We start from the raw sequence: 16,195 nt of genomic DNA on the forward strand, positions 1-16,195 counted from the left end.
CAAAAAGATGTTGAGATACCGCTCTCTCCGGATCTGCGTTGGCTGGCGTGGAAAAAGAAAGAACTGACGTCAACGCGCAGGGGTGGCGTCTAAGTAGATTCCGCGAATTCGAGCAACGCCACCTACCGACGCGCAAGGGTACTGCTGAAGAAAACTTCAACAGAGCCAGTCTGACGCCTGGGGTAATTCTAAGGTGAGGAATCCATAACCAATAGTCTATTTTAGAGAGTTGTTTTGCCTCTTTGCGAATGTCCATGCATTTTTCTGGAAGGTTCAAATGCCCATACTGAACTAGCTCAGGAGCCATGCTGCCAAACTCAGAGGAGAGGTTGGGGTGGACAATCTAGACTCAAAATTTCTTGAGAAGATCCGGTCTGCATGGAAGTTTGAAATGTAGACGCTCCAGCCGGTGAAGGTCCGTGAACCACCACTGATGTGGCCACACCGGAGCAATCAAAATAATTCTGGATCTTGAGTAAGACAGTTTGATGAGAATTGACGTGATCAGTGGTATCTGAGGAAAGGCGTAGAGAAACTTTCTGAACCTGTCGATCCATAGTACCTCGAAGCAAAGCCTGGGGATTTTTTGTTTCCTGCGGTGGCAAATCAATGTGGGTAGCGCCCCACATTCTGAAGATGTTTTGCACAACGTCATCGGGAAGGACCCATTCATGGTTTTCTTGCAGGACTCTGCTCGGTGAGTCTGCTTGAACATTTTGAACACCTGGGAGATAAGTTGCAGTGATCCGCAAGTCTCTGGCTGTTAGCCACTTCCAAATTATCTGGACCTCGTTCCCCCGCTGTTGAGGTAGTAAATAGTGGTTATGTTGTCAGTCTTAACAAGCAGGAATTGCGTCTTGAAGGATAAGAGAAAAGCCTTCAACGCAAGTTGAACTGCTCATAGCTCAAGGAGATTGATGTGATAGGTCATCTCTAGGGGGAACTTGTTCCTTGGATTTGGAGGTGATCCATGGTACAAGAAGACATGCACTCACGATCTCAGAAGATGGGCCACGGCCATCAATTTAGTAAAGATCTTGGAGGCAGAGCCCTGCTCCAGGTAATTCTCGATTTTTATAACTGGGGACAGGGAAGTTAGGGGCAGGCAGGTATAGGAAGATATTCTGGCGCACCAGCTGTCTCCAGAGACTTAAAGCTTCCAGGCACAGGACCCAGTACCCTACTCAGCCCTGCTTGCTGCAGCACTATATAGCACTGTTGTCCATTAGGACCAGTGCATGCCTCCCCTTGATAGAAGGCAGTAAAGCCTTCAGGGTGAGACAAATGGCCTGGAGCTCCATTAGGCTGATGTGGAGTCCACCTCCCCCAGGTGAACTCGCCCCCCCCCCCCCCCATCCTCCCCCCCCAGTATTGATGCTCCTGTTACCACTGTCAGCAGTGGGTGGGGAAGGGAGGGAGAGTAGCCTTCAATAGGACAGATTGTGATCGGCCAGCTCCGATTATAAATCACGTCTCATCGCCTTCTCCTTCGTGACATGGATAGCTTGATGCAGGGCCCCCTGGGACTTTAGTTTCCATTGCAGGGAGCAGGATCTACACAAATACCTTGGTGGCTTCTTGTGTTCAACAGTATACAACTTCACCTCCTGATCTTGAATCACCTTCAGGCAAATTTGTCACACAACTGGGAATCGTGTCAGGAGCCCAGGCACCAAAGGCACACCGTGTGAGGGCCCATGACAGACATCGGCTTCCTGCAGTCGCTGCACAACTTGAAACTTGTCATTTTAGTTGAGAACATCACTCCCTAGCACATTGAAGAAAAGCTTTGGGGTTGTTGGAAGACCAACCGTTAGGAATACAGCTCCGGATTCGCTTTAGAAGGCGCAGAAAGAAAGAAACGGATGTTAGTATGTAAAATTGGAGCTTAAATGCAGCACCATTCCTTCACTTCTGGAGCAGTATGGAGTCAGCCTGGAGCCACACAGAGCAACCTGTCAACATGAAGGAACATTGTTACAACATTTTCCAGATCCAGTCTGGCACCTCAGGGACATTTTATCAGCCTGCCATGCGAGAAGTTTTGAGCAAAGTCAGTGGATACTGTTGTGAGACACATACATAGGTTGAAATCAATAAACATACTGCAGTTGTGTACTACATACAAGGATCATTCAAGTTAGAGCGAAGACTGTCTATGTGTTCATTTGCCCTTTGCAGGCACTGAGTCCGTATTTTAAGAAAAGAACCAAACAACAATTTCCAGCCAGGTCCTCAGAGTAGCAACAGGCAATGAGAAACTCCAAAGAGGAAAGGGAAGGAACATTACTGGCACAGCGGGCAGTATGGGAAGCGGCCTCAATAAAATGAAGTCCTATAAAAAGAAGAAGAGCTGTGATTGGAAATTTCCTCACAGGGGTGTATCAGAAATCTGATAAATTGGCCTCAAAGAAGAGTGGAGGTTGGAGCGCATACACAGGACTGGCAGCAATGCAAACCTAAAACAGTTCAGTGTTAACAAAAAGGCTGCATAATAACAAGTTTGAGACACCATTAAGTCGCTAGGTGAGCCTTGATTTGAAAAGAAAAAAAAAAAGGCAGCGGCTAGAATATTCTAGGCTTTTCAGAAGAAACAATGGTTGATGAATGGGTAGAATTTATCAGAGGGTAAGGCGTGACATAGTTGGCTCATCTTTGTCCATGGCGACTCAGCAATTCAACGATAATGCATCCAATCACATTGTTATGGGAAAGCAGCAGTGGAGTCACACTCCATGACAAGAGAGGTTCCCCTCGATCCCCACCTACCAGGTATCTCACTACTTCGATTCTCTTGATGAGTTAGACGACTGCACCCTTAATTGGCTTCCCAGGATAGCCAAAATGGGGCAGACTGCAGAGGAAGGGACAGGCTAGACTTTTATATAAAGTTTTTGGACATCCATACCCTATGTGCCACGTGTTCCACCATACCAGTACTTTGCAAAAAAGCTTTGGCATCCATGTGAAACCCCTTTTGAAAACTGGCAAGAGAAGGTCTGTATTCCAAGGTTCTGAAAATTAAAAGAAAGTCTGCGGAGAAAGACTCTTTCAAGTAACTACACTTACCATCTGATAAAACTTCATATGCTTCTGCCACTTGTTTAAACTTCCGTTCTGCTTCTTCCTTGTTGTCAGGATTTTTATCAGGATGCCACTTTAATGCCAACTTTCGATATCTGAAAAGGCCATAAGAACCAATCTTAAAATAGAGTATTGTAAGAAACTGGGTTATTAGTCTGGGGAAGGGGTTTGCCTTCCCACCTTGAGTAATAATCACAATGTTTGTTAGATTGAACCCTTAAAGTCACTAAATTATCCCGAGCTTAACCCCCTGGCAGCTATGGCGCAGACGATTAAACTAGGGCAACGTGTAAAGCATTTATGAAGTACCTAAACAGAAACAAAGTCATAATCTAACAGAATAAAAATCCCAAACCCAATTAGAAAAACAATGTACATTTTAATAAATAAAAAACCAACAAACTTACAAACATCTGATAAGGGAGACCAGACAGATTCATTTTGAAAGTTCTAAATAAAATAGCGCCAAAAAAAGCATTAAACGTCAACTGCAGTCAACTGGTTTTGGTAGACCAAGGTGTGATTTGAGGCCGACCGCGATGGAGTGGTCTCGGTGAAGCCATTGGTTTTTGGCAGTAAAGCTCAGAGAAAGAGCAAATTTGATTTTGTGCTCAAAGACGTCCTTTCACAAGCTAGATACATTTGGTACCTTTGTCCGGTCAGGATTTGTAAGTTTGCTCTTAGTAACATGATTCTAGCCAAAAGGGCTCCACAAGGATGGATACCTTCTTCTGCGAGGTCTTGCAAAATCCTATTTACTGTTGTAAAGACGCTCAGAGAAGGAGAAACTTGAATCTTCGGCCAGCTGCAACACGCCACAGTCTTGTTGGAATGGCAGGTTTGTCCCGGTGTTCAACTGGTCTTGAACGTGAAAAGGTTTCTGCATCCCAAGTTTTCAGGGGTGGAGGTACAAGTCCAGCCAGATGCAGCCAAGTCTTCCAGGACCTCCGGAATAGAACTTGGGGGTCAGAACTTACTCCAGCAGAGGGCAACAGAAGGGTCGAGGGTAGGACCAGTTGGAACTGGTCAGTAGTAGGAAAGGCCTCTACTAAGCTTGCAAAAGAGGTAGGCCTTATGTCCCTTTGAGCCCACTTCTTTGTCTAGGTATAAAAGTGAGCAGGTCCACTCCCTCAGGACTCCTCTCAGGTCACAGACAGAGGTCCAGTCCTTTCCAAATTTTCCTCAGGTCCAGCAGTATTCTGAAGAAGGTGGCAGGGGATACCACATTTATTCCTAGCACTAGCCTACGGGTTTGGGGGGGGGGGGGGCTAACCAATCAAAGGTTTCCAGGGATTACCCTAGCCACTTTTGTGCCAGTTCCTGTATGCCCTACTTTAAACAATCCCACGGTGGTCCTCTCTGCATAACTCCAAGGAATGGCCAGGGTAATGCAGCTACTCAAAACAGAATACGGGGCAGCTCCCCTCCCACTGGGGTTGGTGCCTGCCTGACATGGGGAAACAAAGAAACTGCCCTGTCCAGATGTTATCTGGCATCTGCCCAAGATAGGGGAGGCCGCTTTGAAGTAAATTAAGTTCCCGGGCACAGCTCAAATGGTCATCCTTTCAGAGGAACAAAAACACCTCAATACATACGTTTTTGGTCTGGTAGCAGTTGTTACTCCTCATTTTGGATTGGAAGATAATGCAGATTAGCCTCCAGAGGTTTTAGGGAGAGAAAAGGAAACTTTCTAAAAGTTACTTTTCCTTAATATTCAATCAAAAATCTGTCCGCCCACATTTTGATAAATATTTTAAAAAAACATTTAATCCTATTTGTAGCTGATCTCTACCCTAAGATAAAAGATTGAATAAATATTTAATATTGCGTCCCAGTGTTTCTCTTTGGGCCAGCCAGCCTTCATACAGTGAAAATAGCTTTTGAGTGCTAGTGTCATCTTACAGATACTGGGGGCCCTGTGCAAGACATTCAGGAGCCTCTAGGCAAAGGCCCACTTTGTGAATGCCTTAAAAGATCTGTCACTCCAACGGACAACTTAACCTGAAATTCCTACATGTCCTACTTTTAAATACCATGGACCTTGCTGAGTGGGCTAGAAAGTCTATGGTTGGGGGGGGGGGAGAAGGGGGTGGCGCAGGGACTTAATATTTTAAAGTAAAGTTTAGACCTGTTGAAAGGGTTTAACAGGTAGAACTGCAGTTTGAAGTCAGGCTACAATGGTAGGCCCGAAGGAATGTTTGCACTCCCACTGTAGTGAATGGTACAGTAGGAGCTGCAGTCCAATGCTGGCATTTAACTACTAGAGACTTAAATTAAGTTACATATGCCAAGTCAGGGTAACGCCAATATGGCCATTTCCTATTGGTTAGCATGGGTAAAGAGCACAGAGTTCTACAGTCAGCAAAAAACAGATTGGTCAAAAATCTGTGATCACACCACACGAAGGATGGAAATTTCTCCAAGTACATACATAGGCCCCACTGACAATGAAACACAAATGTTAACAAACCTGGCAGTTTCCTACTAAACATCAAATAATGTATTGATTATATCAATCTTTTATTAATCCAACCCTCCCCCAATACACACAAACACAACACCCTAATGTCGAGCCCTTATTTGTTGAATTTGAGACAATTTTGCTCTTTAGCTGTCTAAGTTTATCCACGGAAAATATCCAGGACAAATCTCAGCCTTCTTCCCCGCCCTAACATGCTGGAGGTTGTAAGAATGAGACTGTTTTAGTCTGGAAGGGACCGAATCAAAATATTGCAAAAACTATTTCTGAGAAAGTAGAATAAGCTCTGGGCAAGAAAGCGTGTGCTTTCTTTTAGAAACATTTTAACAAAATGTTTGCTGTACTAAATCCCCCATCTTCCAATATTTCTTTAACAAGTGCGTTGTGGGAGGGGGTGGGGGGAAATGGTTCGAGAATATACATCCTGAAAGTGTCTTTGCGGCTGATCTTTACACTACAAATTGAAGGTGCTCAAGCCACCAGGAAAGTATCATGAACTTCTAGCAATAGGGAGTACTTCTCTTGAGCTGTTCAGAGCACTTCTACAGTGTGCTGCTACCACTTTGGTGGTCATGAAGGCCTGCAAAGAATGTGCGCCGGACCACCCTGCTGTGGCAAGAATGTCTTCCTTCTCAGGTATGGGGAAAGGGGGGTGCAAAACCAGTCTGATACCATAGTTGCCAAGCACAATTTCATTCCCCTCCATACCGGGACATATATTCACTGCTTAATCACATGCTCAATTTCCTCTTTTATTTCTAATTTTAAAAAAGCATATATATATATATATTTTTTTTTAAAGTGCCATCAGAAAACAATGTAAACTGGGAGCTATAAACAATATTCTCAGGTTAAAAATATAGCGTATGTTAAAAATGAATTTCAATGTGCACATTTGTGAAAAATAAGTAAAGAGCTAAGCACAAAGGAAAAAGGATTAGGGGAATGAATGGGCACAATTGAGAATTAAAACAAGCAACTTACGCCTTTTTAATATCTTCTTGTGATGAATGTCTATTAACTCCTAGAACGTCATAATATTCAACCATGGTGGAATCTGTGTTCAAACAGCAGCAGAGTCCTAGAAATATAACAATAATATGACTACAGATCTGTAACAGAGTGCTGGAAATATAAAAGTATCACTACAGGTCCAGTTAGCATGAAATAAATACCTCCATGGTTTCCAAAAGCTTAAGTAGTCTTGCATCTTACCTGTACTAAACTTGCTGGTGGAAGAATTTTTTTCTGTGAACTCAACACACGAAGAAAAAGCACAAAAGACCAGATGGGCCATAATGCTACAAGAAACTGCCCGTAGAGGTTAAGTTTTTTTAAACAAACAAGCATTAAGAAAGAACTGCCTAGTGTGCACCCTGGTGAACAATACCTGAAAGAATGATTTTGCAACACATTAGTGTTGAAGAGATACTCTGCCCCTCCTTTGACACGAGTGAGCCACCAAGCTCCGTCTGTTTTAGTCAACTTTTGCCAGTTTCATATTGTTACATTTATTTTTGACGGGTGCTGTCAATTAAAATGGTCAAGCTTTATGCCTTTTTCCAAAAGCTGTTGACTGGCGTCCATGACAGCTCCGGAACTGTGAGTGTCTGGCCAAATCCCACAAAGCCGCAATGCACCCAAAGGAAATTCAGCAGTGGGAGACAGAGATGATAGTGGCCTCTATGAAGTGCAAATCTAGATCTTGCGTCAAAGGAAGGACCTGGGCTTGCTTTAGGATTGGGCACCACCTCAGAGGTTTAAAAAGAAGCATCACAGTTATAATAAATTTTGGGTAACTGCGTCTTGCGTAGGGTTGGAATGAGAATAAAGACTTATTATTTCTACCTTAGGCATGCCTTGGAGGCACACACAAATTCAGGAACATGTTTGCAGCTGTTCTCCAAATATAAATAAGCTTTGGCCAGTTTTTTTGGGATAAACTAATTGTTATTATTTTAACAGATTGCAACCACCATTGCTTCGACATTGCATAATACCAATATTGACATAGTACATTTGGAAGAAAACATACATTGCAATCAGGCCCCACCCTCCTGCAGTGAGTACAGTATATTGTGTGGATGGAACAAGCTACTCCACGGCACCCAGCCATTTGCCCCACACCCTCCGGTATTTCTTAGGACACCCCCGTGCCTCGTACATGGGTTTCTCTTGGGCCGCACACCAATCCACCCCCCTTCTACATCCAGCAGAACTTGGAGGTGTAGGACGTTTCTAGGAGGCGGCTATATCCCGTTTTGCCACAACCACGGCTGTATTACAGAATAATTTCTCGTCCCTGGACCCGTCAAGTCCATCTGTAATCCCTAAGATGAAGTGGCGTGGATCATGGGAAAGCTCCTACCCCAGGACCACGGACAGCTCAGTTTCAATCTCTCCACAGAACTGCGCAAGTCGGGGGCATGCCCATACCATGTGGAATAAATCGGCCGGGTCTTGGCCGCATCGCGTGCATGAGGCGGATGGGGAGAGGCCGGCTCGATGCAGGCGCTGGGGGGTTAGGGAGACCGTGTGTATGTAGTATAATTGAATCAGGCGGAGTTTGGCGGATGCAGTGACTGTCCTGGGCGACATATGAACATCACGGTAGTCCACCTCGTCCAGGGGGCCCACCCACCCCACCCATTGGTCCCGAAGTCGGCCGAGCGAGGTCGGGGTGTTGTTGACCAGCGTCTTGTAAATACGGGAAATTCCCCCCCCCTCCCCAGGTCGCCCAACATGGTCTGTGCTTCAGGGGGACTATACTCAGGGATCCTAGTGTCCTCGGGCAAATGTACGTGGAAGGCATGCCGCATTTGTAAATATTAAAAAAATTGTGATGAATGGAGGGAATATTTGGATTGGAGGTCCTTAAAGGAGCGCATATGGCCATTCGCCCACACATCACCAAGCTGAGAGATGCCGATAAGATCTCACTGTCGGAACCCCTGCAGTCCACTGACCTCCCGAAGCCAGGTACCGTGCCATAGAGGCGTGTGTTGAGCGAGTTTGCGCATCCATTTGGTATGCCATAAAGCAGCCCGCCAGGCCAAAAGCACGGAGCGTGTGACGTCAGGCAAGGAGGACAGGAGGGATTCTCCATACACGAAGGATTGATTTCGGGGCAGGCCGAGTTCACTTAGCTCAAGCCTATAGGCTGGGTCTGACCACCCCCATTGAACCAGTCATGAATACACAACAGACGAGTTGCCAGGTAGTAGAGGTATAAATGCGTCATCCCCATGCCCCCATCGAATGTTGGAATCTGACAGGTACGCAACGCCATCCGGGCCCTCCCTCCCCCCCCACAGGAATTTAGTAGCCATAGTGTCAATCTCCCGAAACCACACCCGTGAAAAACAAAAGGGAGTATTTTGAAGGACGTAGAGAAATCTGGGAAGAATCAGCATTTTAAACAAGGCGACCCTCCCCAAGGGGTTCAACGGCAATGTCTGCCATCTGTGGAGATCCGCCCTAGCCTTCTTCACAAGCGGGTGATGTTGAGAGACCATCCCAGTTATGGGAGGAGCGTGACCCATATCCCGAGATATTTAAAGGACTGACGTCGAAGCGGTATCCTAGACTGCCAGTCGAAGCATTCTCTGGAGAGATGGAGCGGGACAAGGATTGACTTATTGGCATTCATGTGGAGGCCAGAGGTTTGCCCGAAGGAATGCAGAATCTGAAGACAGCGGGGACCCGAATGAGAAGGGTCGGTTAAGAAAAGCAAGACATCATCTGCATAAAGAGCGATCTTATCCACTTCAGAGTTGGGCCACTCCCACCCCCGAACGAGACTCTCGGACCGAATCAGGGCCACTAGGGGTTCCTTCGCCAAGGCGAAGAAAAGGGGCGAGAGGGGGCATCCCTGTCTCGTTCCCCGTTGGATGGGGAAAGCACCAGAGAGAACCCCATTGACCAGGACGTGTGCCTGGGGCCGGGTATACAGTACCCCAACCAGCTGACGGAAGCGCAGACCAAAGCCCATTGCCACCAACACATCGTCCAAGTACGTCCAGTCTACGGAATCGAACGCCTTCTCGAAATCGATGAGGAGTGCCAAATAATGAGAAAGGACTGGTCGGTGAGCCAGGGCCAGGTGCAGCCATCGGAGGAAGTGTCTGGTGCCTCGTTAGGGCATGAAACCACACTGGTCTGGATAGACCAACTTGGCATGGTAGGGCTTCAGAGGTTGGGCGAGAATCGCCGCGTACACTTGGACGTCCGTGTTAATAAGGGAGATGGGACTTGAGTCAGCACGGTGGGGAGATGGTGGTTGGGACTTTGGGAGGACCACGATAGTGGCCATATCTGTTTCGGGTGGGAAGGAACCTCTCTCCAGGGCCTCGGCATACAGGTCGGTGAGGCGGGGCACAAGGACGTCACGGTACGTTGCATAGTATTCCTGGGAGAGACCGTCCGGGCCAGGGTTCTTACCCGACAATGTGGACGTGATGGCTTTGCTAATCTCGTCGTGTGAGATAGATCGGTCAAGGTCAGTTTGGGCATTAGAGTCTAGCTGAGTGAGGAGGGCACCTGTCTCGCCCAACAGCTCGCGGGGCGTCAAAGTCGGGATCCGTTTGGCATAGAGTTGGCGGTAGAAGGCAGCGAACGCACCGGCCATAGTCACCGGGGACTGCTGCATCGACCCCCCTTGATCCAATATCTCTGGGATAATGCGGTTCGCTCTGGGGTATGTGGCAAGCCTATGTAGGATCGTTTTCATCACCCCACCCATAGACCCTGGCTACGGAAGATCTCCACAGGAGCTTGGCTGCTTCCAGCGAGAGTTGCTTGATTTCGCTCCTAATACTCGCGAGGCACCGCTCTAGAGTCGCGTCACCGTCCATGGAGGGGGAGCACTCAAGGCACAAGGCTTGTGCCTCCAGTGAAGTGATCTGCAACAATTGGGCCCGACACTGCCACTGGACATGACCCTCGGCGAAGCCCCGAATAGTGGCCCAACCCTCCTCCCACAGAGTACCCAGGGATGGAACAGAACCCGCGTTAGTGGCGAAGTAGTCCTTCAGCTCCACTCCCACCGCCTTTTGGAATACCTTTTGTTGAAGAAACCAGGCATTCAACCGCCACATGGGGCGGGAGTGGGGGGGGGGGGGGATGTGCCTGTATGGAGGAGCAGCATCAGAGATACCTCTCGGAAGTATGCGGACATCTTGGATCATGGAGCAGTCCGTAGACGGGATAAAGATTGAGTCTATGCGCGCTTGCGTGTGATGAGCAGCAGAGGTGTGCGTGAACCATTTAGCGCGTGGATGCCAGGTCCGCCATGCGTCGCAGAGGCCAAGGGTTTCAGCCCAGTTTGTTAGTTGTCGCGCCTGGGCTATCCTGGAAGTGGACGGGGTCCCGTCGTATCGACAAGCGGGGAGGAGACTGTGTTAAAGTCCCACCCCAATGACGGTGGGCCCCAAGGGGAGGGTGGGTAGCAGGGCGGTGGATTGTTTTAGAGTCGCGGCATGCATTGAGGAGGGTGAGTACATGGATACAAGGTTAAGGGGGGTGCCCCGTGAGCACCGCAAACAATCACGAACGTGCCTTGTAGGTCGTGAATAACTTGTGTCAGCACAAAGGGAAGGGTACGCTTTAATATTATGGCCACGCCTCGCGAACCTCGGGCAAAGCCCGAGGGCCAAACCCTGTCATAACCATAACGCGCCAGAAAGGGGCAGTGATTACCCATTAAATGAGTCTCTTGAAGCAGAAGCGCATCTATGTTGAGGCGTTGTGCGTAGCGCAATACGGCCGTTCCCTTATGGCAGTCTAAAAGGCCATTTACGTTCCATGATAAAATATGAAGGGCTGGTATCGGGGATGGTATATCACTCATGGACTGGAGATCGTTACAATGGGCCTTGGAGAGCCAGTGGCAAGTGCGAGGCCGGGAGCAGACATGAAAGCGCGCTGGTGGGATGGACCATGTGTAGTGGACGCATATACCAAGGAGTCCAAGTGTCGAGTGAGCGGTGGTGCAGCAAAACATAAAACAATACTAAACATTGGGAGCGCACATTACTGACTCCCCACAACAACAAAGTTCGACCCCCCCAACCAAACCCGCTCCCTACCCCCACCCTATACTTCGGGAACAGAAACATCTGTCGACCCCTTTGGAACAAAACCAAACTAAAACGTTTGTATTGGTTGCGTGGAGGACCCCTCCAAAAGAACAGATAATCAGTACATCAGCGTTAACATTGTAGACACTCAAAGACATACCAAGGGTCTAACGACCCCTACCCCCTCATGGTGTAGATACGTGAAGTTCAAACTATGGTGCCATTAAAGAGTAGGTGTACGGGAAAGGTCTGAGTCTACCTGGGCCATCAGTAGAGACCTGCCCGTTGAGGGCTCAGAGGAGCGATGCCTGTTGCAGGGCGGAGAGCCCGGCTGGAGGAGTCCCTAGGTTCTGAAGCCGCCGCACTCAAGGACCGGAGCACCGATGTCCGTGACTGGCGCCCCCTGCTTGACCGCGTCCGACGCTGGCGTCCTGGCGATCTCTGTCCTTCGGGCCGCGACTCCCTGCGTTCCAGGGAGGAGGCGCGTTGTTGGCAGAGAGGGCGTTCTTCAGTCGGCCATGTCCAAGCCGCCTGAGGTGAGTCAAAGAAGTGTGTCTTGCCTTGGAAGATGACTCGAAGGCGCCGGGAACTGAAGTTGGTATTGTAGGCCCAGGGTGCGCAAGTTTTTCTTGACGTCTGTGTAAGAGCACCGGAGGTCCTGGACCTCCCTGGTGTAATCCAGGAATATCACGATGACGTGGTTCTGAAACTTGAGGGGCCCAGCCGCCCGAGCCTCCTGCAAGATGGCGTCTCAGTCCTTGAAGTTGAGAACTTTGAGGATAATAGGGCGGGGTGCGGCACCGGGAGGAGGCCTAGGTGCCAGGGACCTGTGTGCCCTTTCTACTGCAAACCAAGTCGAGAGGGCCCCTCCCGGCATCCACGCCTTGAACCAGTCTTCAACAAAGGTGGCGGCTTGCCCTGCCTCGGCCCCCTCGGGAAACCCCACCAAGCTGAGATAGTTACGACGTGCCCGGTTTTCCGCGTCCTTGGCCTGTCTGTGGAGCTCCTTGGTGTGAGTGCGAAGGTGGGCCACTTGCTCCTTGAGTTGTGCAATATCGTGCTCGGCCGTGGATATGCGAGACGCTGCTTCCCACAGCCGCGTGGTGGTATTGTGAAGATCCTGCCGAAGGAGAGATACGTCTACTTTGATTTCTCCAATTTTCCCCTCCACAGACGCCTGTGAGACCCCGATTGCCTGAAGGATGGTGTTGAGGTCTTTATCGGGGGGTGGGGGGGGGGGGGGGGGGGGGGAGGGGGTCCGCCGCTGGCCCCCGGGACAGCTCCTGCTGGGAGGTGATGAACCTGTCCATTTTAGTCTGTGTAGGGCTTGGGCCCCCTGTCCCTCCCTATGGTCAGGGGAGTACTCAATGTCACCGAGGTCGTGGGGTTCCACTCAAGTGGCTAAATGTGGGATGAACTCTCCCTCCAGGATCAGTGTGCAGAGAGCACCTTCCACCACCTGAGGAGGTGGCCGATCCCGCTCACGGATGGGCCCAGGCCCCAACTGCTCCACCGACCACCAGCCGGACCGCGAGGAACCAGGCGCTCCACAGCCAGGAGAAGAGGACCCCACACAAGTCCATAACAAGCAGAGAAGAAAAGGCAAGGGGATGGGGGGGAAGGGGGGGGTCCAGACATCGCAGCCGGTTCCCGCACCAACCACCAGGAGCGTGGACCACCACCTCCGGACAGCGCTAATGCAGCTCCCAGGAGGGGGGCCCGACTTGGCGACACCCGGCCCCTCCACCTAGGGCACCGCGGTCAGGTCTATCAATCGGCCTCCGCAAATAGCATACAGGAAGAGGGCCTCGCACAGCGCCAAAGATGGAAGTGGAGTGGGGGGGGGGGGGGGGACGACGATATCCACCCCCCCACGCTGCTGCCCAACCAACAGCCGGTCCCCACTCACCGTCCGGGTGCCCCCAACACCCCAAATGCCTCCTCCGCTCAGCTGGAACCCCACCGTATGTGCAGCAGCGCCACCGGGCCAGTCTTCAGCGCAGGATCTCAGGCCCCTCCGGGGCCGGGAGCCACAGGCGCCGGGCAGACCCCTCAGGAGGCGCGGCCATCCATAACCCTCCGCGCCATCAGTCGACAACACCGCAGCCTCGCTGACTAGGGCTGTGCACACACACACACATATAGGCCGCAACGGGCCGCAAATGCCAAGAGGCCACAAGGGTATACAGGGGGTGGCGATTGGAGCCCTCGCCTTCGCCCCTGCTGCCCGAATCGACATCAGATTCCCCCTGCACACCTTATGAGGTTACGTAGCGCTCACCGCCACACTTCCACAAGCTGCCCTCATGTCCGTCGCCCAGGCACCAGCCGATATGCTGGCCAAGCCTAAGCTGGGGCACACCACGCCCTGCAGAGCATAGCACGTTCTTGAGGGTAGGCTGCCCACTGGACAACACAGGAGCCGCAAGCCCTTCCTGGGCCGGGAGCCGCGGGCGCCGGGTGGACCCCCCGGGAGCCGCTACCAGCCACGTCCCACCAGCACTGACAGTTGACATCCCCGCCACTAGGCCACGAAGGTGCACATGGGGGTGCTGGCGATCCGCACCCACGCCTTTGCCGCCGCTGCCTGGACCGACAGCTGATACCCCCCGCCCACCTTATAAGGTTGCCACAGCGTTCACAGCCAAGTGTCCCGCAGACCGTCCGCACTTCTGCCGCATCGGCGCCAGCCGATATGCTGGCCGAGCCGAGGCTGGGGCACACCACATCTCGCAGGGTAGCTCACGTTCTCGGCGGCAGGCTGCCCACAGGACAGAACATGAGCCGCGGGCGCCACACAGCCTCTTGAAATACAGGCCCCCTGTTGGTCCGCCGATCATCCGGTGCCGCGGCCCCAATGACTAGGGGCCGCGCTCACAGGGACAGCAGGCCGCAACAGGCCACACGCCAGAGGAAGCCACCGGCCGCGCACCCGGCGGCAGCCCGCCACCAGGACAGGCGCCGTGGGCTCCGCACAGCTCCGGAGATACAGACCGCCGCCCAGCCCCCCTCAGCACCGCCTTTCACCAGGTGCTGCGGCCCGGATGGTTGGGGGCCACGCTTGCAGGGGCAGCAGGCCGCGACGGGCAGCAGGCCGCGACAGGCCGCAGGCCAGACGAAGCTGCTGGAGCTACAAATCTGCCCAAAAAAAACGCCAGAGGAGGAACACAGCGGTCAGGTAGGAGGTCCAGATGGGTGCCGATAAACGCTGGATTAGAGGCGGATGACGGAGGGGTCCAGGAGCACTCTTAGAGTGCGACCGCCATCTTGACGCCTCAGGCCACACCCAGCTTTGGCCAGTTTACATAAATAAAAAGCAATCTCTTTATATATGAGACATTCATAAATAATATCGGATACCTCACACAAACAGAGGGCTCAATTGGAGGACTATCTGGGCAACTTTAAATGAAGCAAACTAACTGAAGGCTATGCAGTACCCCCAAAGAGATTCAAATTAAAAGATGCTTGAGGGCTGGTGCAATGAAATTACCTATGCAGAACATACTACACAAGGCATCTCTAGATATAGATAGACAGAGCAGTAAAAAACTGATAAATGGGAGCTTATGATCAAAGATTGCATTTCCTCCATACTATCTGAACTTGGGCAAAATTGGGTGAAATATGTAGGACAGTTCAGGTTGTGGTCAGTGTGTGGATTGGCCATTAGAATGGACCAAAATGTGATTCGAAATATGAAGTGACAACCCCCTTGTTTTATGATATTAGTCTCACGGTGGCCATTTGAAACATTGCTAGACTGTAAGGCAGTCACTAGAGCTCACTAATATAAACAGAGCAATTAAATGGGAACTGGCGCAGGACAGCAGAAAGAACTTTTACAAAGAGTAAGTGTCCACAGAAATGTTTTAACAATTGGGGCCATTGGCGGAACAATGGGGGGTTGGGAGTAAGATTATTGGGATGTACATAGAGATTAGAGGCATGCATCACCGGATTGCTTTTGACAGTCTGTCCTCCAGGTGAGGTGGACTGTGCAACTTATGCTGCGTGGTATATGATGAAGATCATCTTCAGTGCAGAAGAGACTGAGATTAGGAAGGGTACTGACCTAATGTAGCATACAGGTACAGACAAAAGTTAAATAGGTGTATTCCCCCCCCAAAAAAACTAATCAAATGTTAAAAAAACACATCACAGATTATCTTCCCAACAAGGTAAGGCGCTATATTGAAGGAAAAGACCTCTCTTCTGAACTGTTACCCTATCGTAGAGCCCTTTATCAATGCCATGTTTTCAACTATCTGTGTTACATATTTAGACTGTTTAACAAGCTATGTACGAGATTTTTGGTAAAGGGTCCTCTGTTGACACTCTTTAAGAGGCTATGGTTGAGTCAGAGATTGTGATGTCAACAGCTTTGTCCCTGGTCACTCCGCATATCTGGTTTCCAAGTACTTTAGTAACAAAGGTTCTATCTATGTTGGAGTTAACCATCTTGATTATAGTGGTTAGATCAGCATTAGCTGTCTCACAGATTGTTTAACATCTAATGCGTCTGCTACACATTCTAAAACATAATTTAAGAGCA

The 16,195-nt window shown here is 50.1% G+C and overlaps 1 protein-coding gene across 9 annotated transcripts in view; it reads right to left on the bottom strand.

Moving 5' to 3' along the window:
* Window positions 1-16,195, bottom strand: part of DNAJB6 (DnaJ heat shock protein family (Hsp40) member B6) — a 387,002-nt gene that overhangs the window by 303,076 nt on the left and 67,731 nt on the right. For all 9 annotated transcript variants that reach the window (XM_085631965.1, XM_085631956.1, XM_085631958.1 and 6 more), the window contains 2 exons: window positions 6,548-6,644; window positions 3,070-3,179 (listed from right to left, as the gene is read on the bottom strand). In XM_085631965.1, coding sequence (XP_085488091.1) covers window positions 3,070-3,179; window positions 6,548-6,612 — 175 coding nt within the window. In that variant the 5' untranslated portion in view covers window positions 6,613-6,644. The remainder of the gene's footprint in view (window positions 1-3,069; window positions 3,180-6,547; window positions 6,645-16,195) is intronic.

Source organism: Triturus cristatus, chromosome 10 (assembly GCF_964204655.1).
Source record: "Triturus cristatus chromosome 10, aTriCri1.1, whole genome shotgun sequence".
NCBI classification, from domain to species: domain Eukaryota; kingdom Metazoa; phylum Chordata; class Amphibia; order Caudata; family Salamandridae; genus Triturus; species Triturus cristatus.